The sequence below is a fragment of the Zeugodacus cucurbitae genome, chromosome 3 (genome assembly GCF_028554725.1).
Source record: "Zeugodacus cucurbitae isolate PBARC_wt_2022May chromosome 3, idZeuCucr1.2, whole genome shotgun sequence".
NCBI lineage: Eukaryota > Metazoa > Arthropoda > Insecta > Diptera > Tephritidae > Zeugodacus > Zeugodacus cucurbitae.
The window spans coordinates 72,589,219-72,616,217 of NC_071668.1; the positions used below are offsets into that span (position 1 = coordinate 72,589,219).

Genomic DNA, 26,999 nt, shown 5'->3' on the forward strand with positions numbered 1-26,999 from the left:
AATTCATTAAAAATCTACAAATATTTTAAAGCTTTCGAATCTGTCACTTTATCACTAAGCTTATTTTGAGCTTTTTAACCGAGATTATCCAACCAATTTTTTTACAAGCTCACCCGTCCTAATGTAGTATATGCAACTGCATAAACAATTATTTGCGCCTTTTTTATTAGTCAAAATGGTCGAAACTACTTCAAAATAGCAAAAGTATTGCAAATACAAGAGAGCTTTGTGAGAAATATGGCTCTCATCAATCGACAGTAAGCTTTATAGGCCATGCTAAATTCACTGTCGCCGCAAATAAAGTCGAAGGTTAGTCCAAGTCATTCAAACGATATTATATTTATTGTGGAATATTCATCCTAAAACGTTGAAGTTTCCTTTAAAACAAGATAGTCGAAACATGAAATCTACACGTTGTCCAGTTCATCTTCAGACTCACCAATTTCACTTCTTTATCCTATGACTTACATTAAATAATTGAACAGCTTTTGGAGATACAGGTAAGATCGATGAAAGCTTCTTCACAATATCGGTATTTTTAATACAAAATATGTCCTATCGGTATAACTATGCCGAAAACTATTTCCAATTTCCGACCGCTACCCACCAACGGTGGTGATAAGCAATGTGTCCTGCTTGCCTCAATTTTCAAATATATATAGATATATATCCGTGTTAATGTAACGTGTCGTCTATTTCCCTTGGCATAAAGCCAACAAATGCGAGCAGTTAGTTGGAATCACCAAAATACATTGTTGACAGTGTTGCCAATGTGACCGCCTCGTTTGAATAACTGTAGACTTTTATACATAATACAGTGCATGTCTTTTTGTATATATGTCCATAAGTGTTTATTTGTATTAGTACTCCCTGGGCTACAATATTACTTCTGCATTCTCCATTCAAACACTAGAGTTTATTAGTTTTACTATGGCATCATTCAGTTGTCTGTCTGTCATTGGCCGAAATATACCATACACTTGTACTTGCTACTGTAAACAGAGTACGATATTGGAGATATATGTATGTAGTCCCTCATTTTGTACCTGGAATTGACCTATAAATTTCATGCTTTTAATAGAGTTGAACTCTAAATTCTACTGCACTAACTCAATACGGTATTAAGCTACATCCTGCAACATATTTGTTGTTTGTGAACATTGTCATTGGCGTTGTTATCATTAAACGCCGTCTATTGAGAGCTTTAATATTTTTAATCCCCTTTAATTCCCTTATTAAATTCTATTAAAAATAAAAAAACAAAACAGTTATTTTAAATATATCCCTTGTACCTATATACATAGATAATTTATAATAAATATTTTGTAAATTATGTTTGTCAAATTGACATATAAATATAAGTATATATATACATATATATGAACGTATGTGCATTCATTTCGATTTCTCCGTCGCAACAAAATTGAATTGTAGACCGGAACTTTGGTTTTGAGTGATGCCGACCACATCATCTTTGCGACGATTCTTCTCCCCTTGTTACCTCCCGCTCACTCAGCAGCTGACTCAATTGCGACTCGATTTCATGCCACGCAAAGTCTATATCACATTCTTTAGGTTCCATGCCACACACAACGAAACGTATGAACGGTTTTCCCTCAGATATCGCCGGTACCATATATATCTTTTTACGTTCCGTTATACGTTTTAAGAGATCTATGGACAAGTTATCTCCCCCCCTAACTCTGAAGCAGACTAGACCCATAGACCGTTTCGCGACCATCTCGAGTCGAGTATCGGCTAATACATACTTTTCGAAGCGTTCCGCCAGACGTATACGATGTCGCACATATTCGCGCAAGCCGTCAGCGCCATAAGTACGGAAGGTCAGCCACACTTTTAAAGCACGAAAACGGCGTCCCAATGGAATTTGCCAATGTCGAAAGACTGGAATATCTGCCTCACCTTTGTATTTATGTTGCAAATAAGGACGGTCCACCTTGAAACTCTGCACAAGTTTGAGCGAATCACGCAACCACATTGGCGAGCATTCAAAATTAATAGCCAAAGACTTGTGTAAGTTATAGTTGAGCGAATCCACACGATCGAGTCCTTCACGCAAATGCGCAAACTCCTCCAATGCAAGAGCGCAACCCGCGTATGCAGCATCCACATGCAACCAAATTTTATGCTCCTCACAGACGGTAGCCAGCGACGCGATGTCATCGTAGGAACAAGTATCCGTAGCCCCCAATGTAGCAAGGCAAACGGTAGGTATGAGCCCTTTGGCCAAGTCCTCTTTCACGGCTTTGGCCAACTGCGTGCCACCCATTACCCGCGACTCGCCAGTTGGCAGTAGGCGTAGCGGCAATGCGCCCAATATGCCTGCCTTTTCTATGCAACAATTACTCTGATCGCTGGAGTAGCCGACGAGGCGTGCGCGTATCTCACCCTCACTCAACTCGGGTTGTGCCGCTTTAAAGCGTCGCACCGCTTGCTCGCGCGCCACCATCACAGCGATGAGCACAGACTCACTAGCTGAACCTTGTATAATGCCGCCACCTGGTCCTTTGGTGGAGTGTAGAAAATGTGCGGGCAATTTTAAAAACTTCGCCAACCAATCCATGACAACTAGCTCCAATTCGGTACAAGACGGACTACAGATCTGTAAATAGCAGTTATATTTTTTTTTTTTCATTTTGTCGCTGTTTTGTCGTTCATTAATGCTACTCACCCAACTTAAACCCATCACACCAAAGGCTGCGGATAGCATTTCACCCACAACTGATGGGTACGAACTGGCAATAGGATAGTAGGCATGGAAATTCGGCGATTGCCAGTGTGTTAGACCCGGCACGATTAATTTACTAACATCTTTCAGAATTTCTTGCCATTGCTCAGGCTTCTCAGGCATCTCTTTGGGTAGCAGATTAATCAAATAACCCGGTGACACAGATGGTAGCACATCACTGTAAAAATTATATTTTTTAAAGATTAAAATTTAATTTTGTTGCTCCAGTATTATTGCTTACGTATCACGTATATTCTCGTAATAATCGGCTATAAAGTCCACAGCTGCTTTGCCGAACTCTCTAAAGGTATCTGCATCCATATTTAATGGTGATTTTTGGAAATTTTTATCATATAAATTGGATATTCTGTAAATGAAAAATAGACTTTTGAATGATTTCCAAATATTTCTAGTTATCTCAAAATTTATATACGTGATTTTTTCGCAAATTCTCTAACAGCCTTATTTTTCGTACTCCTTCTACTTTATAGGCTAAACTAATTCTTCATAAATCTATGTAATCGGTTTGTTCCAATTGGAAAGTATTAACGATATTATTGTCCAAGGTTTACCAAATTTGATTTAAAATCAATATTGATTTTGTCTTGTGTTATCGAATAGTACCACATTAATCATTGGTTTTACAGTAAGTAGTTAAGTAATAAATTCGTCCCAAATATAGTAGAATAGGGTAATTTTTTCACATCCTAACGTAGTCAGAATCGTAATGAAAAATTCTTTAAAGACAGTCGACTATTGAAGTGTTATCATTGCTTTTTTTTGTACGATACTCTTTGGATTCATGTCGTAGAACAAAATCACATAATTTATCAGATTTGATTTTCAACAATTTTTTCTTGTTTTCAACACAACACAAATATCTATTAAAAATATCTGTTAGAAACAGATTTTGGCCTAAGAAACTTCTTGAGTGGTATAATTAAATTTTGAATATCTCTGAAATTGATTACTACGAAGCGTGAAGGTTGGATAAAAATATGATTTAAACTCTTTCTCAGTGTACAAGTTTGAATCTCGAAGTTTCCGAGAGAACTCACGAGAGTTGGTCTACATAACCGGAACGGAATCAGATTGATATATCTCAGCTGAAAATAGTATTTTGACAGTAAAACTTGCTGATCGTTGACAATTCGAAAGGATTAATATATGTCTTATATAAAAATTAACCAAATTTCTTTCTATCCTCTTTAAAGTGCTATCAATTCAAAACATTGGACAGAAAAAAACTTTCACTGGTTCAAATTCTTTCACTAATTTTTCCAATATTCACACACAATATTTCTCCAACACTTCTTCTAAAATTTATTGTCATAGCAGATTTACTTGTAATACTAACAATTTTAAACTTTTCACTTTTTGGATATATATTTTTTTTTGTTTTTAGAAATTTTTGAAATTTACACAAATACTTCAAATGAAAGTTTACAATAAAATCGTTTTCAGACTGTGAACAGATCATTTATGCGACAGTCTTTTATACTTTGTGTTGTGAAGCGTGTGTGAGCATCCATAAAATTCCTCCTACAGTGATGGCTAATAAATTGTGGCTTTGAAAGCGAGATAATTTTTTTAGTTATATTATCGTTAATAACAGTTATGGCTAAATAGCAGATGTGATTATTGAAAAATATTAAATGTTGGAAAAATATAATATATTTTTTTTTAATTAAAATTATACAAAACAAAAATTTTAAATTTATCAAAAAAAGTTATTGATTAATAGAATAAAATATTTTAACAAAATATTCGTATCGAACTTATTTTATGAATTGAGAGACATTTATAATAAAAATAGCTGATGTGGTCTTCGAGATATATACTTATGTATGTATCGAATTTTTGACAACTCCTGATCGCCACATAGATTCTACATAATATGGAATTGCCTTTGAAGCATTTTTAGAAAGCATTTTAAATCCTTGAGGAGAAGTTTCATGATCAAGTATATCGTTTTTCAACTCAAGCATCTATTACTCCACACGTATTTAAACAGAAAAAGTATTTAAATTAAAAAGTATTTCAATTTGTAAGAGTTTGTAAGAGTTGTTAAGAAATTATGGTGACGAATTACTTTATGGACTTTGTTGTGTGTTGTTGTATATTTGGTCACCACTGTATCCTTTTGTGCTAACTCAAGCTGATGAGAGACACTAAATGATGATAAAAGGTGTGCGATTTTCGTTATAAAAATGACCGAGCATGACTATCTTGGGTATTTAATTATCTTAAACTTAAATTTCTCAAACTTTTCCTTATAGCTTTGTCTAGTTAAAATACTTATTTGTTTTCTAATGCAATTGGTTTAACAGCCTAATTATTATGGCTAGACAAGTGCTATAAAATATTACAAAAAATTATCTTTATATTCTTCAGAGAAATAACAATAAAAGGTGCGCGGCTAACTAATTATCTGGTATATTCGAAAACTTTATTGAACAACAGACACACCCCATTACATGTGTAAACTTTTCTTAAAGTGAACCGGGAAGTTGGAGATTTAGAACGTTTAATTTAAATAATAATAGAAAAAATCATAAACTGATGAATGTTTATTACTTCAGATACTTTCATAGCACTTAATTAAAAAATGTCAGGTATTAGATCATCCTATTGTTCAAATTTTGCACACTTTTCATTATAGCTTTGTCTCGCTAAAATACTTATTTGCATTCTAATGCAGTTGGTTTAACAACATAATTATTCTTGCTAGGCAAGTGCAATAAAATATTACAAACAACGTGATATGCAATAAATGTCGTACGTTTAAGACAAAAACAGCTTATAATTGTACAAAACAATTTTTCCTAAGTTTTTCTATAAAGAAAACCATTCATAAAATCCATATATTATAGTAATTTACGGAAATCATTTCAGCTCATTGAAAGTTCGACGTTTATGTGTTTAACAAATCATAATTCATACCTAGAATTTTTCGAAAGTTATAAAAATATTTATGATTTAATGAAACAAAAAATATTCTCGCAATATTAAAGCAAACTTTTCGAACAAAATCCGTCCAAGCGGATCAACACTTTATTAGCATAATTATTCGGGTATAGAATGGGCTTTGTCGACTCACTTTAATGATAATAATTAACTGTTTACAAAGATATTGTGTTTTGCCTAACTATAGTCGTAAAACTACTTTCGATATTGCTGTTCTTCTTCTTCCTTTAGCGTCAGTGTTGTGTGCTTCGTTAGCGCGGCTAGTACCCACCATTGGGCTTTAGGCATTTTATATTCGGGCTCACCCTTATCCAAGACGCCAGTGATAATGCAGTTCGGGGCCACATCAGCGAACGACTTTTTGGGTATCTCATTTTCTTGTATTCAGCCTTTTAGCTGACGGCTTAGTCTCTTCTTAGTAGGTATGCAGCACAACGTTTCTCCTCATACTTACATTGTTGGGTCATTAACTTTAAAAATAGGCCATTCTTTAACGAAATCTGCTAACAATTGCTAACAACTTGTCTTTTTGCATTATCTTTCCCCTTCTGCTTTGTAGCCAAACTCAAGGTATTCAATCTGGTTCTGGCTGCCATCGATATTGTAGCCTTTCTGGAGGTAGAACTAGCTGCAACTGTAGTGTTATTTCTAGCCTTCGCTCTATAAGCTCCGTTCGAAACTGGATTAGACTTTTGAGAATTTTGAAATTTTTCTTTGGAGCCTGATATCAAGTACATATATAATCTGTAATCAATGATATTCCAACTATTATACTCTTTGAATATCTAAATAATTACATTTAGTGTATATGAAGCAAAGTCCAAATTAAATTAAATATTAATAATCTGCATTGGTTATATGAAGTCAATTCGGCAGTTTACGTAATGTCAATATTAATGTAACTTCAACTTCCCGATTCTGCATTCATCTCTCTTCTTTCAACTTCCTACTATATCATTGTGCTTAGAGAGACGATATTACCTCTCTTTCTAACTTACGCTTTCTCTCTTTCAATTGAAAACTGCAGACAATGTAATTGTATAAGTAAAATAGCTGTAAAAATTTGATTGTGTTTGTAAAAAAATAAAAAAAATTTGGTCTCAGATATATATATATAAACCCAAAGTTGGTAGCATTGAGCGAGCGGTTAAACCACTTTAATGAGACATCTGCTGAGTTGCTTGTACTGAATTTAACTTGCTAACTTTGTTGTTGCTTTTACGTGTCAAATTTTTGACGAGAGCGCAGCGCAGAGCAGATAAATGATGAATCGAAAACGCCATTCTATACGATTTCTGAGAATTCTTTCTGAGAAGTAACTACATCTCCCTATAATTACAAAATCGGAGTTTGCATATAAGTTATATATGTGAAATATTTATGGATTGTACTCGGTTATAACTCATTTAGTCCTCTGCTTCATCATTTGTTCTGCTTGCTCTTCTTCCGTCTGCATTTTCTTTGTATTTTTATAATATTACAAAGTCTTTAACTAAGCTTTAACATACCACGTGTTGCATTTTTTTTCAAAACCAGCGAACACATTTGACACTTCCGATCTTGTTAATTTTAAATAAACTCAAAATTGTCACAACTAATTTAAAATGTGCCCAACTCAACTAAATGAACATGAATTTTGCTTCCTAAGTAGTACCAGACACCTGCGACGACACACACACATATTCGCACTTTAAACCCTTATTGCCATAATCTGTTTAGAAACTCGCCTAACCGCACTTTGCAGCTGATTAGTTGGGCATTCAATTAACGCTTTAACCCAAAACTAGTTCCACATCGTCGAACACAATACAAAGAACCAGAGATAAAGAGATGTACAACTCTCATCTCACTGGAAGTGAGAGCGCAATATCAAACGTCAAAGCCACTTAAACTTTGACAGTTTGTCGAGATGAGGAGGTTTTGACTTTTCGCAATTGGAAAAAGAGGGACGGCCAGATTGAAATGTTGCCAAAATAATTCGCTCTCACACTGGAATAAGTTGGACGTCCCTTTATCCCTGGTCTCGTGTGTAGTTCGCGAGTCTAACACCACAATGCCGTTAGGATGCCAACGCAGGTGTTCAATTAACTGCACATTGCGGCATTTTTGGCATTTGCCTGTGAACTTTACACTTAACCGTTATAAAACTTTGCACCAAATATGCATATGTATTTGTGTGTATAATCCGTTGTAGCGCTGTGCTTCATGCACTCAAACACTTTTGCGGCGCTAACTTTTCTGACACCCAAAAGGATGATGCGGAAGGCTGAGGCTTTAGACTCAAGAAAATGCATGAGTGATGAATGATGAGTTTTGAGTGAGTATGTGGATAATATTTAATTTAAAAGTGAGCTTCAACTAGCGATACGTTTATTTATAATAAAATCAACATAATATATATATATCTTTTATTATATTTATTACTTTTTTATATTTAAAATTATTTATAGATTTTTTCTAAAATTCCTTTTGCTTACATCACACTCTCTTTCTATTTTTGCAGATGTTGAAACACGTACAAATCTTACCGCTTCGCAATCGCTCCGATTCGGTTTCACTACGTTCATCCTGCGCTTCATCGAAATGAGGCAGCCCGGAGCCGCCAACTGAGCTGCAGCGTACGCCCTCACGCGCATCCAGCTATTCAAGCTTGAGTGAACAATTGCCACAGGTGAGTTGGAAAGAGAGTGTAGAAGTTTTGTTGATGGGTAGTGAGAATTGCAATTAATTTAAATAAAATTAAACTTAATACAATTAAATTAAATTTAAATTATTTTTATTTTTAATTTTAATTTTAATTTTAATTTTAATTTTAATTTTAATTTTAATTTTAATTTTAATTTTAATTTTAATTTTAATTTTAATTTTAATTTTAATTTTAATTTTAATTTTAATTTTAATTTTAATTTTAATTTTAATTTTAATTTTAATTTTAATTTTAATTTTAATTTTAATTTTAATTTTAATTTTAATTTTAATTTTAATTTTAATTTTAATTTTAATTTTAATTTTAATTTTAATTTTAATTTTAATTTTAATTTTAATTTTAATTTTAATTTTAATTTTAATTTTAATTTTAATTTTAATTTTAATTTTAATTTTAATTTTAATTTTAATTTTAATTTTAATTTTAATTTTAATTTTAATTTTAATTTTAATTTTAATTTTAATTTTAATTTTAATTTTAATTTTAATTTTAATTTTAATTTTAATTTTAATTTTAATTTTAATTTTAATTTTAATTTTAATTTTAATTTTAATTTTAATTTTAATTTTAATTTTAATTTTAATTTTAATTTTAATTTTAATTTTAATTTTAATTTTAATTTTAATTTTAATATTAATATTAATATTAACTTTAATTAATTGTAAATTTTAGAATTTATTAATATATTTTGATTTCCCTTTCCAGACGACCATTAAAGTTTTCATCTTTTCTATCTCTCTATGGAAGTATCGGTGCGACGTGCTGGTGTTAAGACTATACTTGTATTAGACGATGATACACGACCGGCTATATTACAAGCCTGCCACCCGAAAGGCGAGTCAAGGTGAGCAGAATATAAAAATAATATATTTTTAATTTATTTATGGTCTACAGTTTTAGTTTTGCTATGTTAAGACAGCATCATTAGGACCTTGACTTGTATATGTATAATCCTCTTACTTACAGATTCTGCTTGCAATTAAAACCAGGTGGCTTGATACGCGTACATACCTCAGCGCTACAACCCTCGTCACAGTATAAATCTTTGGTTATCTCTGTGAAACAATTTTACTAAATACTTTGCTTCTCCACCAGATCTGCCCCGGTCAGGAATATCAACGCAAGCTGCATCCCGACGACATACCGCTGCGTGCTCAATCCGAACGCTTGCGTCGTGGTGAAACCTGTCATTTTCTTGTACGACGCAATCCGAACTACAGTCGTCGTCGCCAATTGTTAGCGACGCTCAATGGTCTAACTAGCAGCAACAGCACTAACAACACCAACAGTAATAAGTCTTTTGACGCGAATAGCACCGTTTCCTCTTTGGAAGATGACAGCAGTCTAATCGATATCTCCATAGAATCACTTACCGACGACATACACAGTTTAATGGCGAGCGATGAAGATGAAGATGGCGCCTCATCCACCTCTGGCTCATCGGACACATCCTCTGAGGGTTCAACCGGTATGCGACGCACACCTTCCACACTCTCTGTCGTACCGTTACAACCGCAATTGAAGTCAAAAGCCGCCGCCACCGATGTGTGTCCGAAGTGCCGCAATACATTTAAATCATGCGAATTTTGTCATAAAAATTCGTCAATGATCTTGCAACTGCAGCGTTCGAACAGCACCTCGAGTGGTAGTAGTTGTTCGACCACTAAAGCTCTACAAATGCATCTGCCCAGTTACAGTCCCGTTTATAATATACGTGAAATACGCACAGCGACGCATAGTTTCTCAGCGCTGGGCAATGATAAGAAGTTGCTGGATATACAGTTGAATGGACGCTTCGATACGAGCGCTTGCACGCGACTACGTCCACAAAGCGTTTGCGTGGCGCGCTCCACGCGCATGCTCACCGACGGCAATGGCAACAGCAATGCGGAGGAGAGCGCGACGTCAGCGCAGAGCACGAATGATTTGAATGGCAATAATATTGTGGCTGCTACGTCTTCGATGTCCGCGGCAGCGTCTACAGTTGGCGGCGAGATGGTCAACAATCATCCAGCCAAGGGTGTGGGGCATTTCGTTTATTTGTAGATAGATAGCGCTTGGGTTAAAGTGTGTGTAGAGTTGCATTGTTTATTCTTCACATAGGCTAGTCAACGAAAAGAAAGTTAAAGCGTTCGGAATTTTATTTTTTTTGCGTAAAGTACGTAAACTGAATAATTTGAGTTGTGTCAGTGAGACGTTGTAGAGAGCAGCTGATAATGAGAGAGTAGGAAGAATGAGAGACTGTGCGAGGGATATATTGAAGAGTTGAAAAACTGAGGTCGAAGGTTACTTGATAGATTTATTTGAGAGTCGATCCAGACGCATTAAAAAATATTGAAAATTGTATTAAAATGTAATGAAATATTTAATGAAAAGTTCTTAGCGTAAAGAAACGAACATTATTATCGAAAATTTTTAATTTTTTTCAAATCAATTTTTTTTTTTAATTATCGCCAAAATTATATCATTGTACAGTCCAAAATGTCTTGAACCAGCCAACAAATTTTTAAGCAAAAATTCTAAGTGTCTCCATTTTAATGCCTGTATGTGTAAAATTTTGTAATAAACTTTTGTAATAAACTTTTGTAAATAGCTAATTGCTCTTTAAACACATTAAATAGTGGTTTTGTTTAACAAAAATTAGTTTCTATTATTAGCCTTAGTGAAATATGTGTATTTTTTATTAAGTTTTCAACGGCGAACCGTAGTGAAACCCAACCAAAGAGCATTTTAAACACAATTTCAATAGCTTGTTTATTTTTTTATAACGTATGCCTTTAATTAGTCCATTTTAATGTCTAGAGAGACTTCGCGTTATAGAATTTTCATTTTTTTATACCCAGTTTTATTTATTTACTTGGCATAAACTTTTATGTTCGTATGTTAAAACATGTAATCTGTAAATTTGTCTGTTGCACTTTGCTATTGTTTGGCTCTTGACGTTTGTATTCCATGCCTTTATTGGATGAGTTATTCAATTCATATGTGTAATTTACCCTTCTAAAATTCTACCTCGATAGAAAATTTTTAAAGTTTGTGTTATGCCCTGGTAGAAAAGTTCGAATTACGGAAGGAAATTTGTATGAAAGTTGCCTTCTACTGCCACTTCAAGAGTTCGAGCTATGGAGATATTCGAGTTATAGAAGTTCGAGTTATGGAAGTTCCACTGTAATATCAAACACAATATTTTTACATATTTTTAATTTGTCAACTGTCCTAAATAAATGTCTGTCCCTCAAGCATTTCATTAAAACACTCGACAACTTGTGTCAACTAAAAACAAAAACCTTTCTTGTACTCGTATGTATGTATTTAATACCGTTATTCACTCAATGTAAAAGCTAATAAAGCTAACACTTTTCTAAATACACCAACAATGACAAACTAAAAATAAAAATTGGAATACAAATGTGTTTCATTTTCATTTGCCACGAAGTGGGTTACTGGGACATGCAACTGCATTCAATTACATGCTATGTAAAAATCGTCCTTATAAATAATGGATTTTTTTGTTTCGAATTTCGTTAATGCGGATCATCATTGCGGGAAAATAAAGAAAAAAATATATTTTATTTAATTTTTTCAGTACAAATAATTCATGTAGTTCTAAGTGAAGCAGTGGCAGCTCCTAGGGATAAATATTATATTGTTGTGGACGATGACATATTTTTCCCGCTCTTTGACATTTCTCTCCATTTCAACATGGAAAAATATACGATCCAACAACATGTTGAAATTATTTAAATTTACTACCGAAATTCGGTGTCAGATACCTCAACCTTATGAGCGCAACGTCCAATTTATGGTCGGCTCATTTCTGGCTGAATGGCTTCGTCAATAAGCAAAATATACGTTATTGGTCATGCAGCAATTCACACGTACTCCATGAGTCACCATTGCATTCCAAAAAACCGTACTTCTTCCGTGATGATCACGACCGGCACGAATTGGATGATATGGACTTGGCCTAGTCAATTGATTGAATATCGAACGTGAAATTCAGCGTCTGGACTTCTGCAAGCGTACCCGTGGTGGCTATGCAAAAGTAATCGAATTCCTTACATAATGGCATGGAATATAATTTCACAGAAATAAAGAATTTCATTGATACCCCAAATCGTTTTTGTTTTATTTGTAGCGCTCTTGTTGAAAACCCATTTATCTTGATAGCTCACCGAAAGCTATGAAAATTTTAGTTTTTACTGCTGTGGTTGTTGCTCTTGTTACAGAAAAAATACCCCAACACAGTGTTTAATGCAAAAAATATATCGAGTTGAAGCACCGACTTCTCTTTATAAGAGTCTGACTTATGACTCTTTCATCATCGAAAGTGATATGATTTGTATATCTAAAAAATTATAAATTTATCAAATAACTTTATTGTTTTTAAAGGTCCCAAAACTATCACTTCATCACTAAGCTTCTTTTAAGCTTTTTACTCGAAATTGCACAACCATTTTGTGGACGAGCTGACCCATCCTAATATAGTATATATATGCAACTGCATAAGCAATTATTTGCGCCCTTTTTATTAGTCAAAATGGGCGAAACTGCATAAAAATAAGTAAGCTTTGTCAGAAATATGGCTCTCATCAATCGACAGTAAGCTTTATAGGCCATGCAAAATTCACTGTCGCCGCAAATAAATTGCTTTGATATGCAAAAAAGCTAAATATACAAACACATAGAGAGGAAATGGCGCTGACGATTTGAAAGTGAATGTTGATAAATATGTATGTAGAATATGCCGTTAGCTGATAATGGCAAAAGATGAAGTCTTGTACGAAATGGCGGAAAGGAATTTGTATACATACTTCCTTTGACAGTTTTTCATTATATCTTATGATTCATAAAGTAATTTCAAAACTGAAAATAGTTTTTGGAAGAATAGTTTTTTTTTTTTAGATTCTCAAAATTTTCTGTTAACTTTATTGACTACTCAATATATTTTAATTCTTATTTTCTTTTACCTTATTTCATAATTTTTTCAGTGTTCTGTGATTAATCTCAACAAAAGATGTAGTTTCCTACATCTTGACGTCGTAAACCATTTCAACTAATCACTGAAAGGTATAACACTTCTCATCTTAAATTTTGGCTCTCAATTAAAGAATTCACCGATTCGAACAATTGTCGCTAGCGATTGGTCGGTGCATAGGCAATCTATTAAAGGGTTCGAGTCTTGGCTAGTTCACAACTTTAGTAGTTAACAGTAAGAAAAGGCTTACTTACTTTCTCAGCTAAAATGTTAACACATTAAACAGTGTGCTTTTTAGTCTAGTGGATTTATGACAAGATCGGTCCAAAGTTTGTCTAACTCATTAAAACGATATTATATTTATTGTGGAATATTCATTCTAAAACGTTGAAGTTTCCTTTAAAACAAGATAGTCAAAATAAGAAATCTACACGTTTTCCAGTTCATCTTCAGACTCAGTTCACTTCTTTATCCTCACTAGAATTTAAGCTCTGGAATTGACTTGCATTAAGTACTTGAACAGCTTTTGGATATAAAGCTTAGATCGTTGAAAGCTTTTACACAATATTGATCATTTTGAATACAAAATCTGTCCTAGCGGCATATCTATGCCGAAAGCTATTTCCGATTTCCGACCGCTACTATATATATATATCGTATGTATACTGCTGTCAATGTATGTATACTAAAGAGCTTACAGATAAATACAGTCATTGCCGTATCCTCTATTCCCCTTGGCATAAAGCCAAAAATGCGAGCAGTTATTTGCAATCACCAAAATACATTGTTGACAGTGTTGCCAATGTGACCGCCTCGTTTGAATAACTGTAGACTTTTGTATGTAGTACTGTATGTGAGTATTGTTGTATTTGTGTATTGTTGTACTTAGATACATGAGTGTTTATTTGTATTAGACCTCCGCAGGCTACAATTTTACTTCTACATTTTCCATTCACTCAGCAGAGTTTACTTCTTTTACTATGGCATCATTCGGTTATCTGTCTGTCGTTTGTCGTAACATGCAATACACGTGTATTTGCTGCTATCAACAGATTACGATATTAGAGATATACGTGTAGATCCACACTTTGCACCTGCAACAAATATGAAAACGCGTTTCGAGCTTTATTATATGTCCAAGCTTTCAAGAATTGATCTCTAAAGTTCAAGCTCTCTAAATTATACTTCAAAAACACAATACGATCTTAAACTAAACTATATTCTGCAGCATTTTTGTTGTTTATAAAAATAGATAATGAATGGAGAGTGCTTACTGGCCGATAAAATCGCAAAAGCTCGTCATAATCGTCGTTATCATTAAGCGCCGTCTATTGAGAGCTTGAATACTCTTTATTAAACTTGTCCATTTGTCTAACTTACCCAATTCAATTAAAATTTACCTAATTATGCTTCTTCACATGATAAATTTGAACAAAAATAAAAAACAAAGCAGTTATTTTAAATATGCCCCCCCGTAGCTATATACATAGATAATTTATTATAAATATTTTTAAAATTATGTTTGTCAAATTGACATCTTAATATTAGTATATATAAATATATGTACGTATGTGTATTCATTTCGATTTCTCCGTCGCACCAAAACTTAATTGTAGATCGGAACTTAGTTTTTGAGTGATGCCGACCACATCATCTTTGCGATGATGCACATGGTTGTCTTCGGATTTATTTTCTGGCAAGTTATGCACTGTCTCATCCTCTGTTACCTTCCGCTCACTAAGCAGCTGACTCAATTGTGACTCGATTTCATGCCACGCAAAGTCTATATCACATTCTTTAGGTTCCATGCCACACACAACGAAACGTATGAACGATGTTCCCTGAAATGTCGCCGGTACCATATAGATCTTTTTACGTTCCGTTATACGTTGTAAGAGATCTGTGGACAAGTTATCTTCACCTTTAACTCTGAAGCAGACTAGACCCATAGACCGTTTCGCGACTATCTCGAGTCGAGTATCGGCTAATACATAATTTTCGAAGCGTTCCGCCAGACGTATGCGATGTCGCACATATTCGCGTAAGCCGTCGGCGCCATAAGTACGGAAGGTCAGCCACACTTTCAAAGCACGAAAACGGCGTCCCAATGAAATTTGCCAATGCCGAAACTCGGGAATATCAGTTTGTCCTTCATAGTTATGTTGTAAATAAATGCGTTCCACCGTGAAGCTCTGCACAACTTTGTGCGAATCACGCAACCACATTGGCGAGCAGTCAAAATTGACAGCTAGTGACTTGTGTAGATTATAGTTGAGTGAATCCACACGATCGAGTCCTTCACGCAAATGCGCATACTCGTCCAATGCTAGAGCGCAACCTGCGTAAGCAGCATCCACATGCAGCCATATTTTATGCTCCTCACAGACGGTGGCCAGCGACGCGATGTCATCGTAGGAACAAGTTCCTGTAGCGCCCAATGTAGCAATACAAACGGTAGGTATGAGCCCCTTGGCCAAGTCCTCTTTCACGGCTTTGGCCAACTGCGTGCCACCCATTACCAGCGACTCATCAGCTGGCAGTAGGCGTATGTGTAATGTGCCCAATATGCCTGCCTTTTCTATGCAACTATTACTTTGATCGCTGGAGTAGCCGACGAGGCGTGCGCGTATCTCGCCCTCACTCAACTCGGGTTGTGCCGCCTTCACGCGTCGCACCGCTTGCTCGCGCGCCACCATCACAGCGATGAGCACAGACTCACTGGCGGAACCCTGTATAATGCCGCCACCTGGTCCTTTGGTCGAGTGTAGGAAATGTGCGGGCAATTTGAAGAACTTCGCCAACCAATCCATGACCACTACCTCCAATTCGGTACAAGCCGGACTACAGAGCTGTAGATAACAGTTATATTATTTTTTACAATTTTCTCTTGATTTCTGTCGTTCGTTAATGCTACTCACCCAATTGAAACCGATCACACCAAAGGCTGCGGATAGCATTTCACCCACAACTGATGGGTACGAACTGCCAGTAGGATAGAAGGCGTGAAAATTCGGCGATTGCCAGTGTGTTAGACCCGGCACGATTAATTTGCTGACATCTTGCAGAATTTCTTGCCATTGCTCAGGCTTCTCAGGCATCTCTTTGGGTAGCAGATTAATCAAATAACCCGGTGACACAGATGGTAGCACATCACTGTAAAAATAATATTTTTTAAAGATTAAAATTTAATTTTGTTGCTCCAGTATTATTGCTTACGTATCACGTATATTCTCGTAATAATCGGCTACAAAGTCCACAGCTGCTTTGCCAAATTCTCTAAAGGTATTTGCGTCCATATTTAATAGCGATTTTTCGAAATTTTTATCATAAAAATTAGAAATGCTGTAAATGAAAAATAGACTTTTGAATGATTTCCAAATATTTCTAGTTATTTTCAAATTTTTCTGTGTGGTTATGACTCAATTCCCTAACATCCTAATTCTCAAGTAGACCAAAATATTTCTTCATAAATCTGCGTAATCAGTTTGTACCAATTGGGAAGCAAATTAAATGGTATTAATATAATTATTGTCTAAGGTCTACCAAAGTGTTTCACATAACCTTGTTTCGACATTTTTATACTCTCGCAACATGTTGCACAGAGTATCATAGTTTTGTTCACATAACGGTTGTTTGTGTCACCAAGTAATAAAAGAGTTAGATATGGGGTAATATATATATAAATGATCAGGATGACGAGTGGATTTGAAATCAGAATGTCTGTCCGTCCGTCTGTCCGTGCAAGTGTTTTTCTAAATCAATATTGATTTTGTCTTAAATTTCCGAATACTAACCAACCAAGTTAATCATTGATTTTACAGTAAATAGTTAATTAATAAGTTCTTCCCAAATATAGTAGAATAGGGTAATTGTTTCGCATCCTAACGTAGTCAGAACCGTAACGAAAAATTCATCAAAGTCAGTCGATTATTGAAGTGTTATCATTGGTTTCTATTAGTTCGATACTCTTTGGATTCATGTCCTCGAATAAAATCACTTAATTTATCAGACTTGATTTTCAACATTTTTTTATTGTTTTCAAAACACAAATATCTAATAAAAAAAAATCTGTTATACTCGTAGTACCAGTACGTCAATATTGAAACTGATTTTTTTACTATATTGACCCTTATGTGGATAAAATATGATTGAAGCTCTTTGTCGATGCACAAGAATGTATCTCGAATTTTGTGAGAAAACTCACGAGAGTTGGTCTACAAAACGAGAACAGTACCAGATTGACATAATCAGCTCAAAATAATATTTTTGATAGTAAAACTTGTTGGTCGCTGAGAATTTGAAAAAATTTATAGATGTTTTATTTAGGAATTTGTTAAATTTTCCTCCAAACTTTTTTAAATAGGGCTATCAATCCAAAAAATTTGAAACAAAAAACCTCTAATGACTTTATTGCATATTCTTCCACAAAATTTTTTCCAATTTCACTAATTTTTCAATAATTATATATATTTTGTTCATAATTTCCAATACAAGAACTTGCTTCTTTATTGCATTTATGCCACAACACATTTACTCATAATACTAACAATTTGTTTTATTTTTCACTTTTCACTTTAAGGTTATGTTTTTCTTTTTTTTAGAAATTTTTTAAATTCACACAAATATTTCAAATGAAAGTTTATAATAAAATTGGTTTCACGGTTTCGGCGCGTTGTTTTTTTCAGACTGTGCACAGATCAGTTATTTGACAGTCTTTTATACTTTCTGTTGTGAAGCGTGTGTGAGCGCCACAGAGCAGCATCCATAAAATTTCACCAACAGTGATGGCTAATAAATTGTGCTTCTTGAAAGTGAGAATTTTTTTAGTTAAATATTTGTAATCTCTTATAATATAATAACTGAATAAGAAGTGTTAATTTGAAAAATATATTTAAATGCTAGAAAAATATAATATAACTAATTAAAATAATATCTTTGAACTCTATTCTATTCTAAAAGGTTAAAATTGAAAAAATATATATGTTAGAATAGAATAAAGTAAGTGAATAAGTCAGGTGCGGTTTAAATATTTTAGTAAAATATTTTTTTCCCAATCATGACCTAAATGAGTCCAATATGAATTATTAGTCAAAAATATTTTACAAAAATATTCAAAATGTACCTCACTTTTTTTAAGCACTGATAAATTATGTAGATAGTGATATGGATTTATGGGTCAGAGGCATTTACAGTTAAAAAAATACAGATACAATATTTAAAAAATATATTTATTATCTGATTGATATTTTTTTCAATTTTAACCTTTTAGAATCGAATAAAGTTAAAAAATATTCTTCTAAATTATTTTAATTTAATTATCTGATTGAGCTTAGCTGGTGTAGTTTTCGTAATTTTGCAATTCTTGGCAACAAGTGATCATCACATAGATTCTATACAATACAGAATTGTCTTTGGATAATTTTTACAAAAATAGTGTAAGTGGAGTCTCACGATCATTTTTAACTCAAGTTACGAAGAATCGATAATAACGCAAGCACTTCAGTAGAAAAAGTATTAAAAAGTATTATTATTTGAAACTCTTTTTACGGTCCAACTGATATTACTTAAGAAGTTATGGTGACAAATGACTTTATGACTTTGTTTTGTCCTACTATATTTCGGCGCCACTGTATCCCTTTTGTGCTAACTCAAGCTGAAGAGAGACACTTTCGTTATGCAATCTCAATGATGTTGCAACAACAGCGAAGAGCGACAAGCGAACTTAAACGATGATGGTCAGCATAAGTAATATACAGTGGAAGTTCTCTAACTCGAATCAGCATAATCCACAAAAACACTTCGAGTTAGAGAGACTTCGAGTTATAGAATTTTCATTAAAACATACGAATTTTTAAAAAGCTGTAAATTACGTATTTATTCCCACTTACTTATTTACTTCGTATAAAAGAAAATTTGTATGCAATTTTACTTCTATTGCCAATTCAAGAGTTCGAGTTGTGGAGAACTTCGAGTTATAGAAGTTCAAGTTATGGAAGGAAATTTGTATGAAATTTGTTTTCTAAACGCTATTGCCAAATCAAAAGTTCGAGTTATAGAGATCTTAGAGAGTTCGAGTTATGGAAGTTATACTGTATATACATATGTATATATGCATGCTGATCTTCAAGCACCAGCTATTAAACCTTTTTTATGACTGCTGGGCAAGTGGTAGTTGATTGTCTGCAGACCTTTTCTCTTGTTAATTTGTTTTCTTTGAGCTTTTGGCTTTTGTTTACTTTCGTTGAGTAAATTTGTATACCAATCGAAATAATGAATTATACTTTGCCACAAAGGTGTTAAATATATGTAAATAAGTCGGATTTATGCATTGATTTGAGTAAATAAATAACTAAGAAGTGGAAAAAATTAAAAAGAAATTAAAATGACAAAACACTATCAGTGGCTTTCATTGTCCAAATGGCAACGTGCTCGCATGCTGGTCATTTCATTACCGTGCCGAACCAGTTTTCGGACATAAACTTGCAAATGAAGTGTAAAGCTACAGGTGATTAACGCAGCATCGCAGTGAAAGTGTGCATAGAACAGGCGGATGGTGATTATTGGTATGAAGTTAATTGAGTTGTTGAAGACAAAATTATATTGTAAACACATTAGGGTGTGTTAAAACATTTGAAAAGATGTTAATACTAAAAGGTGTGTGATTTTCGGCAAAGAAAAAATTACCAAGCATCCCTAACTTGTGGATTTAATTAACTGGTGTATTTGAAAATTTTGATTTGGTAATAAACACACTCTAGTCCGCGTGTAAAATTTTCTTAAAATGAAGCGCGAGTTTTTAGAGATTTAGAACGTTAAATTTAAATAATAATAGAAAAAAGCATTAATTGTTGAATATTTAGTTCGACGTTTATTTGTATAACAAATGGTAATTCATACCTGGAATTTTACAAAACATACATATGTCAATATCATTTAAGGATAACCCCTTACAGTTAGACGGCCGAAAAAAAGTGAATTTTCCAGAATTTTTTCTGAGAAAACTTTTTAATTTATTGATCCAAAAATTTATACACATATTATGGTATCGTTTAACTGTATTTTAAGACTTAGTACTAGTAAAAATATTTATTTGAAAAAGAGCTACAGCTAATCTCCAGGAGCTCCTATCAAAAAAGACGTTTTGCGGTGACCACTATATCTCGGAACTGGATCATTTGAAATTAAAAAACTGAACAGATTTCGTTAAAATAATGTTAAATCTAGTAATTAATCGAAGGAATAAGCAAAATAAAATTTTTTGACAAAATGGCGGTTTCTCAAAAAAAAAAAAAAATCGATTCTTCACCGAAATTTTGTCCTAAATTGTTTATAAAAAAAAATATTTATCGGAGAGAAGAAATCTTCGATTAATTACTACAAAATATATTTAAGAAGGTCGTGTTAAAGTTTGAGACTAATCGGTCTAGCCGTTTTCGAGTAATGTTGGTCACCGACTTTGAAAACACCATTTTGAGAAAAACGCGTTTAAAGTTTGGACCTTGTACTTAAAAACACTCTGAAACGCCTTTTCAAATTTTTCATTTGCTTGTAACTTTGAAAATATTCACCGGAACGATATGAAATTTTCTGTGTGTATTCTTAAATAGATGTACATTAAGAAAATGAAATAAAAAAAATCGATTTTTTGAAAATTCTAACTGTATATAACCCCTTAATGAAACAAAAAATATTCTCTAACTATCTGGGAGATATTAATGCAAGTTTTTCGAACAAAATCTATCCCAGCTGATCAACACTTTATTATCACAATTATTCGGGTATAGATTAAGCTTTATCGACTCACTTTAATGACCATTGTTAACTATTCACAGAGATATTTTGTTCTACCTAACGATGGTCTTAAAACCACTTTCGATATTTCTGTTTTTCTTCTTCCTGAGTGTTGTGTCCTTCGTCAGCGCGGCTAGTACTCAACATTGGGCCTTGGGAATTTTATATTCGGGCGCATCCTTATCCAAGACGTCAGTGATAATGCAGTTTCAGGCCACATCAGCGAACGACTTTTTGTGTATCTCATTTTCTTGTATTCAGCCTTTTAGCTGACGGCTTAGTCTCTTCTTAGTAGGTATGCAGCACAAGGTTTCTCCTCATACTTACATTGTTGGGTTATTAACCTTAAAAATAGGTCATTCTTTAGTGAAAACATTGCTAACAACTTCACTTTTTGCATTATCTTTCCCCTCCTGCTGTGTAGCCAAATTCAAGGTATTCAGTCTGGTTCTGGCTGCCACCGATGTTGTAGCCTGCCTGGAGCTATAAATAACTGCAATTACATTGTTATTGTTAGCCTTCGCTCCATAAGCTCCGTGCGAAACTGGATTTAACTGGAATAACTTAAGCTTTCTCTCTTTCAATTGAAAACTGCAGACAATGTAATTGTATGAGTGAATTGCTGTAAAAATTTGCTTGTGTTTGTAAGTAATTTGACTTTTGAGTAATTCACAATAAAATAAAATTAGGTCTCAGATATATATATAAACCCAAAGTTGGTAGCATTGAGCGAGCGGTTAAACCACTTTAATGAGACATCTGCTGAGTTGCTTGTACTGAATTTAACTCGCTAACTTTGTTGTTGCTTGTACGTGTAAAATTTTTGACGAGAACGCAGTGAGCAAAGAAATGGCGAATCGAAAACGCCATTCTATAATATTACTGAGAATTCTTTCTGAGAAGTAACTACATCTCCCTATAATTACAAAATCGGAGTTTCCATTTAAGTTATATATGTGAAATATTTATGGATTGTACTCGGTTATAACTCATTTAGTCCTCTGCTTCATCATTTGTTCTGCTTACTGTTCTTCCGTCTGCATTTTCTTTGTATTTTTATAATATTACAAAATCTTTAACAAAGCTTTAACACACCACGTGTTGCATTTTTTTTCAAAACCAGCGAACACATTTGACACTTCCGATCTTGTTAATTTTAATTGAACCCAAAATTGTCACAACAAATTTAAAATGTGCCCAACTCAACTAAATGAACATGAATTTCGCTTCCTAAGTGGTACCAGACACCTGCAACGCCACACACACACATGCGCACTTTAAACCCTTTTTGCCATAATCTGCTTAGAAACTCATCTAACCGCACTTTGCAGCTGATTAGTTGGGCATTCTAAATAATTCAATTAACGCTTTAACCCAAAACTAGTTCCACATCGTCGAACACAATACAAAGAACGGCGCTCCACACACAGACCAATACGGCTGGTTGTATGCCTTGCAGTCTCGTGTGTAGTTCGTGAGTATAACACCACAATGCCTTTAGGATGCCAACGCAGGTGTTCAACTAACTGCACATTGCGGCATTTTTGGCATTTGCCTGTGAACTTTACACTTAACCGTTATAAAACTTTGCACCAAATATGCATATGTATTTGTGTATATAATCCGTTGTAGCGCTGTGCTTCATGCACTCAAACACTTTTGCGGCGCTAACTTTTCTGACACCCAAACGAAGAAACTTGGAGAAAAAATGAAAAAAAAAATAAAAAGTTGAAAAATTGTCATCTTAGAAAACAGAGTACAGCCGGAGAACAGCTGCAGTTGCCGCATTTGCAAATTTGCGAGTTTTTTTTTGGGCAAATTTCTGCTGGTGGGTGAGTGTAATTTTTGGCGGCAAGCCAAAAGCGCACAAACTTAGGTACTATATACCGTTATTTATTAAATTATTTAAGAATGAATTTTAAGCCACTTAAGTTATTATGCAGGCAAATGGTGGAGAAAATGTTAGGGGCAGTGGCTCTTGCATGCGCATTCAAGCACACAACGGACACTAAAACTAATCGCAATGGGTTGCAGACATATCTCCGCATACATACATACATATAGACTATATATTAACTGTGAAATACCAGCAGCCGTTTGCTCTGACGCAGCGCCTAACTCCCAAAAGCGCCATAAAGTATGCCGCAACTCAACGCCATCTATTGTCTGCTCACTTGACGTCATCTACTTTTCTCGCATCTCCTGTCTGTCTGTTCTGTCTACCCGCCATATGGCTATGTGTGGGTGTCGGGCAAGCAGCCGAATGAAACACAGCGGCGTCAATTGTCTATGTATGTAAAGGGTGATTTTTTAAGAGCTTGATAACTTTTTTTAAAAAAAAAACGCATAAAATTTCTCATCTCATTCTCAAAATCTCATCGGTTCTTTATTTGAAACGTTAGATTGGTTCATGACATTTACTTTTTGAAGATAATTTCATTTAAATGTTGACCGCGGCTGCGTCTTAGGTGGTCCATTCGGAAAGTCCAATTTTGGGCAACTTTTTCGAGCATTTCGGCCGGAATAGCCCGAATTTCTTCGGAAATGTTGTCTTCCAAAGCTGGAATAGTTGCTGGCTTATTTCTGTAGACTTTAGACTTGACGTAGCCCCACAAAAAATAGTCTAGAGGCGTTAAATCGCATGATCTTGGTGGCCAACTTACGGGTCCATTTCTTGAGATGAATTGTTCTCCGAAGTTTTCCCTCAAAATGGCCATAGAATCGCGAGCTGTGTGGCATGTAGCGCCATCTTGTTGAAACCACATGTCAACCAAGTTCAGTTCTTCCATTTTTGGCAACAAAAAGTTTGTTAGCATCGAACGATAGCGATCGCCATTCACCGTAACGTTGCGTCCAACAGCATCTTTGAAAAAATACGGTCCAATGATTCCACCAGCGTACAAACCACACCAAACAGTGCATTTTTCGGGATGCATGGGCAGTTCTTGAACGGCTTCTGGTTGCTCTTCACCCCAAATGCGGCAATTTTGCTTATTTACGTAGCCATTCAACCAGAAATGAGCCTCATCGCTGAACAAAATTTGTCGATAAAAAAGCGGATTTTCTGCCAACTTTTCTAGGGCCCATTCACTGAAAATTCGACGTTGTGGCAGATCGTTCGGCTTCAGTTCTTGCACGAGCTGTATTTTATACGGTTTTACACCAAGATCTTTGCGTAAAATCTTCCATGTGGTCGAATAACACAAACCCAATTGCTGCGAACGGCGACGAATCGACATTTCACGGTCTTCAGCCACACTCTCAGAAACAGACGCAATATTCTCTTCTGTACGCACTGTACGCATTCGTGTGGTTGGTTTAATGTCCAATAAAGTAAACTGAGTGCGAAACTTGGTCACAATCGCATTAATTGTTTGCTCACTTGGTCGATTATGTAGACCATAAATCGGACGTAAAGCGCGAAACACATTTCGAACCGAACACTGATTTTGGTAATAAAATTCAATGATTTGCAAGCGTTGCTCGTTAGTAAGTCTATTCATGATGAAATGTCAAAGCATACTGAGCATCTTTCTCTTTGACACCATGTCTGAAATCCCACGTGATCTGTCAAATACTAATGCATGAAAATCCTAACCTCAAAAAAATCACCCGTTATATGGTATTAAAATTTCATTGGCTTTGCATACGTTAAGGCGTTGGCGCGCGCTCGCCAATTTATGGCGCTCATTGTTCCATTGTTCTAAACTTGATGCATATCATAAGGCGTTCGAATGGTTGTAAATTTAATTTGCATTTGTGTTGACGTTATTGATAACATTTAAGTGATAATAAAATTTAAGTGGCTACATTAATGTTGACGCTCGTATTTCTACGTTGGGCGGAGACGTTGTGGGAGTCGCTGAGTTGGCTGAAATGTTCCAGCTCGTGTTGTGGGTTTGTAGTTGCATGTGTGCGCGACAAATGCATTAATTTATTAGTGAAAATAATGTTGCATTTCATTAGGCAAATGAATTGTTTCTAATTTGATAGCAGAAATTAAAAAGTAATTTGTTAGGGGTAATTACAAAAAACATTTGCTTTTACTGTTGCAATTAAAAATTTAATTACTTCTAAAACGTTGTTTATAAAAAAGCTTTATTTACCGCTTTAATTCATAAATTTTCTCAATTTGACTTGTTTTTACTACCCATTCCTTGCTATTATACTGTGAAATCTATTATTAAAAAGTAACTTTGTTTTTTTTTTATTTAACTGATTATTTTATTAAATAAAAATTATTGTTATTAATTTTTTTTTTGTTTCGAAATTTTGCAAATGTTATTTTCTCTTCAAGAAGCTGCTCATTTGTCGGAACTGCCGATATCGGACCACTATATCATATAGCTGCCATACAAACTGAACGATCGGAATCAAGGGCTTGTATGGAAAACTTCCGCATTTTACTACATATCTTCACGAAATTTGGTGAGAGTTATTGCTCATAGAAATAATTTAATCTCCAAAAAAAATTGTTCAGGTCGGTTCACTATAGCATATAGCTGCCATACAAACCGAACGATCGGAATCAATGGCTTGTGTGGAAACTTTTCGCTTTTGACGTGGTATCTTCACGAAATTTGACATGGATTACTGCTTAAGGTAATAATATAATCTCCGAAGAAATTGATCAGATCGGTTAACTATATAACCTTAATGTTTCTACCAAACAACCCTGTTAAAACTAATTAGTAAAATGTTTTATTTTTTTACTTACTTTTTCTTAAGTCTTTAGATTTGCTTAAACACATAGTTACTAAAAGAAATGCACCTGTGAAGGGTATATTAGCCTCGGTACAGCCGAAGTTAACGTTGTTTCTTGTTTTATGTTTCTTTGGCAATATTTACTATTATTTATTAATTCGCCTCTGTTGTTGCATTGCAAAAATTCGCATGTATAATCAACAAAATTACTGAGTTCAATTCAATACAAGCGACTAAGCGGATACCACATTAATCCTCTCATGCCCGCATTAAAATGGGCGGAGCTAACATTGTTTATAGGACAGATATATATTAGTCTTAACTCAAATATGAAGAAATAAAAATTTCAAAGTCTATTTTGTTTTAAATAACTCTCCTATCTATATTTACATAGTTCAATTTGTTTTAAAATAAAAAAACTATTTTTATGTTTTTGAACATTTTTTGTGTAACCACTTTTGTATAACTTTTTTCGCGAAATGATTTTTGACAATTTCATTCTGCGGAGATCGCCTACTGAATAAGCACGTGCACAGCTCATAACAAAAAATGTAACTGTATTCCACAACACATAAGTCTACAGAATTGAAAAAACCGCTGGTCAAAAATATTTAAATAACGAGAATTAGAAGCCCAATGCTGCCTGGGCATGAAAGGGTTAAAGTGGTACAGCTGCTATCTGCAATACTACCCAGTTTTGTTTTACATATTTTAGATCATTCACAATGGTAAAAATTGCTCAAAAAACAAATAATTGGTAATCTGAAGTAATTATATTTTTTTAAATATAATTTATGATATGAATGCTACTCGAAACTGTAGGGTAAATACACCTTTAATATCATAGTATTTGTCAACCAAAAAAATGAACTGAATACTATTGTGAATGCTTTAGAGAACATGTTAGCGCTAGGTTGTACTGCCAGTTCGTTTGAACAGCTCGCATAGTTTGTTCGATTGGCCACTCTCGAAGACAACTAATATTTTGTAATGTCTCGAAAATCTTTATTTATTTTTGTACTCCTACTCCTAGAATAAATTGCTGTATATTTTTGCAAATTTTAATTAGTTGTTTTTTACATTTCAGTTGGCAACCAGGCGTA

General features: G+C 34.2%; 3 protein-coding genes across 3 annotated transcripts; 1 reads left to right on the forward strand and 2 right to left on the reverse strand.

Annotated features, from left to right (window-relative positions):
• Window positions 1-1,268: 1,268 nt before the first annotated feature.
• Window positions 1,269-4,264, reverse strand: LOC105218172 (3,4-dihydroxyphenylacetaldehyde synthase 2-like). Its single transcript, XM_011193592.3, has 4 exons — window positions 4,107-4,264; window positions 2,991-3,116; window positions 2,693-2,927; window positions 1,269-2,623 (listed from the first exon to the last, which is right to left on the reverse strand). The coding sequence occupies exons 2-4, from the start codon at window positions 3,068-3,070 to the stop codon at window positions 1,469-1,471; spliced, it is 1,470 nt and encodes a 489-aa protein (XP_011191894.2). The 5' UTR covers window positions 3,071-3,116; window positions 4,107-4,264; the 3' UTR covers window positions 1,269-1,468.
• A 3,955-nt stretch (window positions 4,265-8,219) lies between these two features.
• Window positions 8,220-10,993, forward strand: LOC105218176 (uncharacterized). Its single transcript, XM_054227440.1, is given in 4 exon segments — window positions 8,220-8,416; window positions 9,142-9,267; window positions 9,390-9,478; window positions 9,481-10,993. Coding segments are annotated over 4 exon segments (1,401 nt in total). The 3' UTR covers window positions 10,470-10,993.
• A 3,879-nt stretch (window positions 10,994-14,872) lies between these two features.
• Window positions 14,873-16,753, reverse strand: LOC105218173 (3,4-dihydroxyphenylacetaldehyde synthase 2-like). Its single transcript, XM_054227633.1, has 3 exons — window positions 16,618-16,753; window positions 16,320-16,554; window positions 14,873-16,250 (listed from the first exon to the last, which is right to left on the reverse strand). The coding sequence occupies exons 1-3, from the start codon at window positions 16,695-16,697 to the stop codon at window positions 14,979-14,981; spliced, it is 1,587 nt and encodes a 528-aa protein (XP_054083608.1). The 5' UTR covers window positions 16,698-16,753; the 3' UTR covers window positions 14,873-14,978.
• Window positions 16,754-26,999: the final 10,246 nt, after the last annotated feature.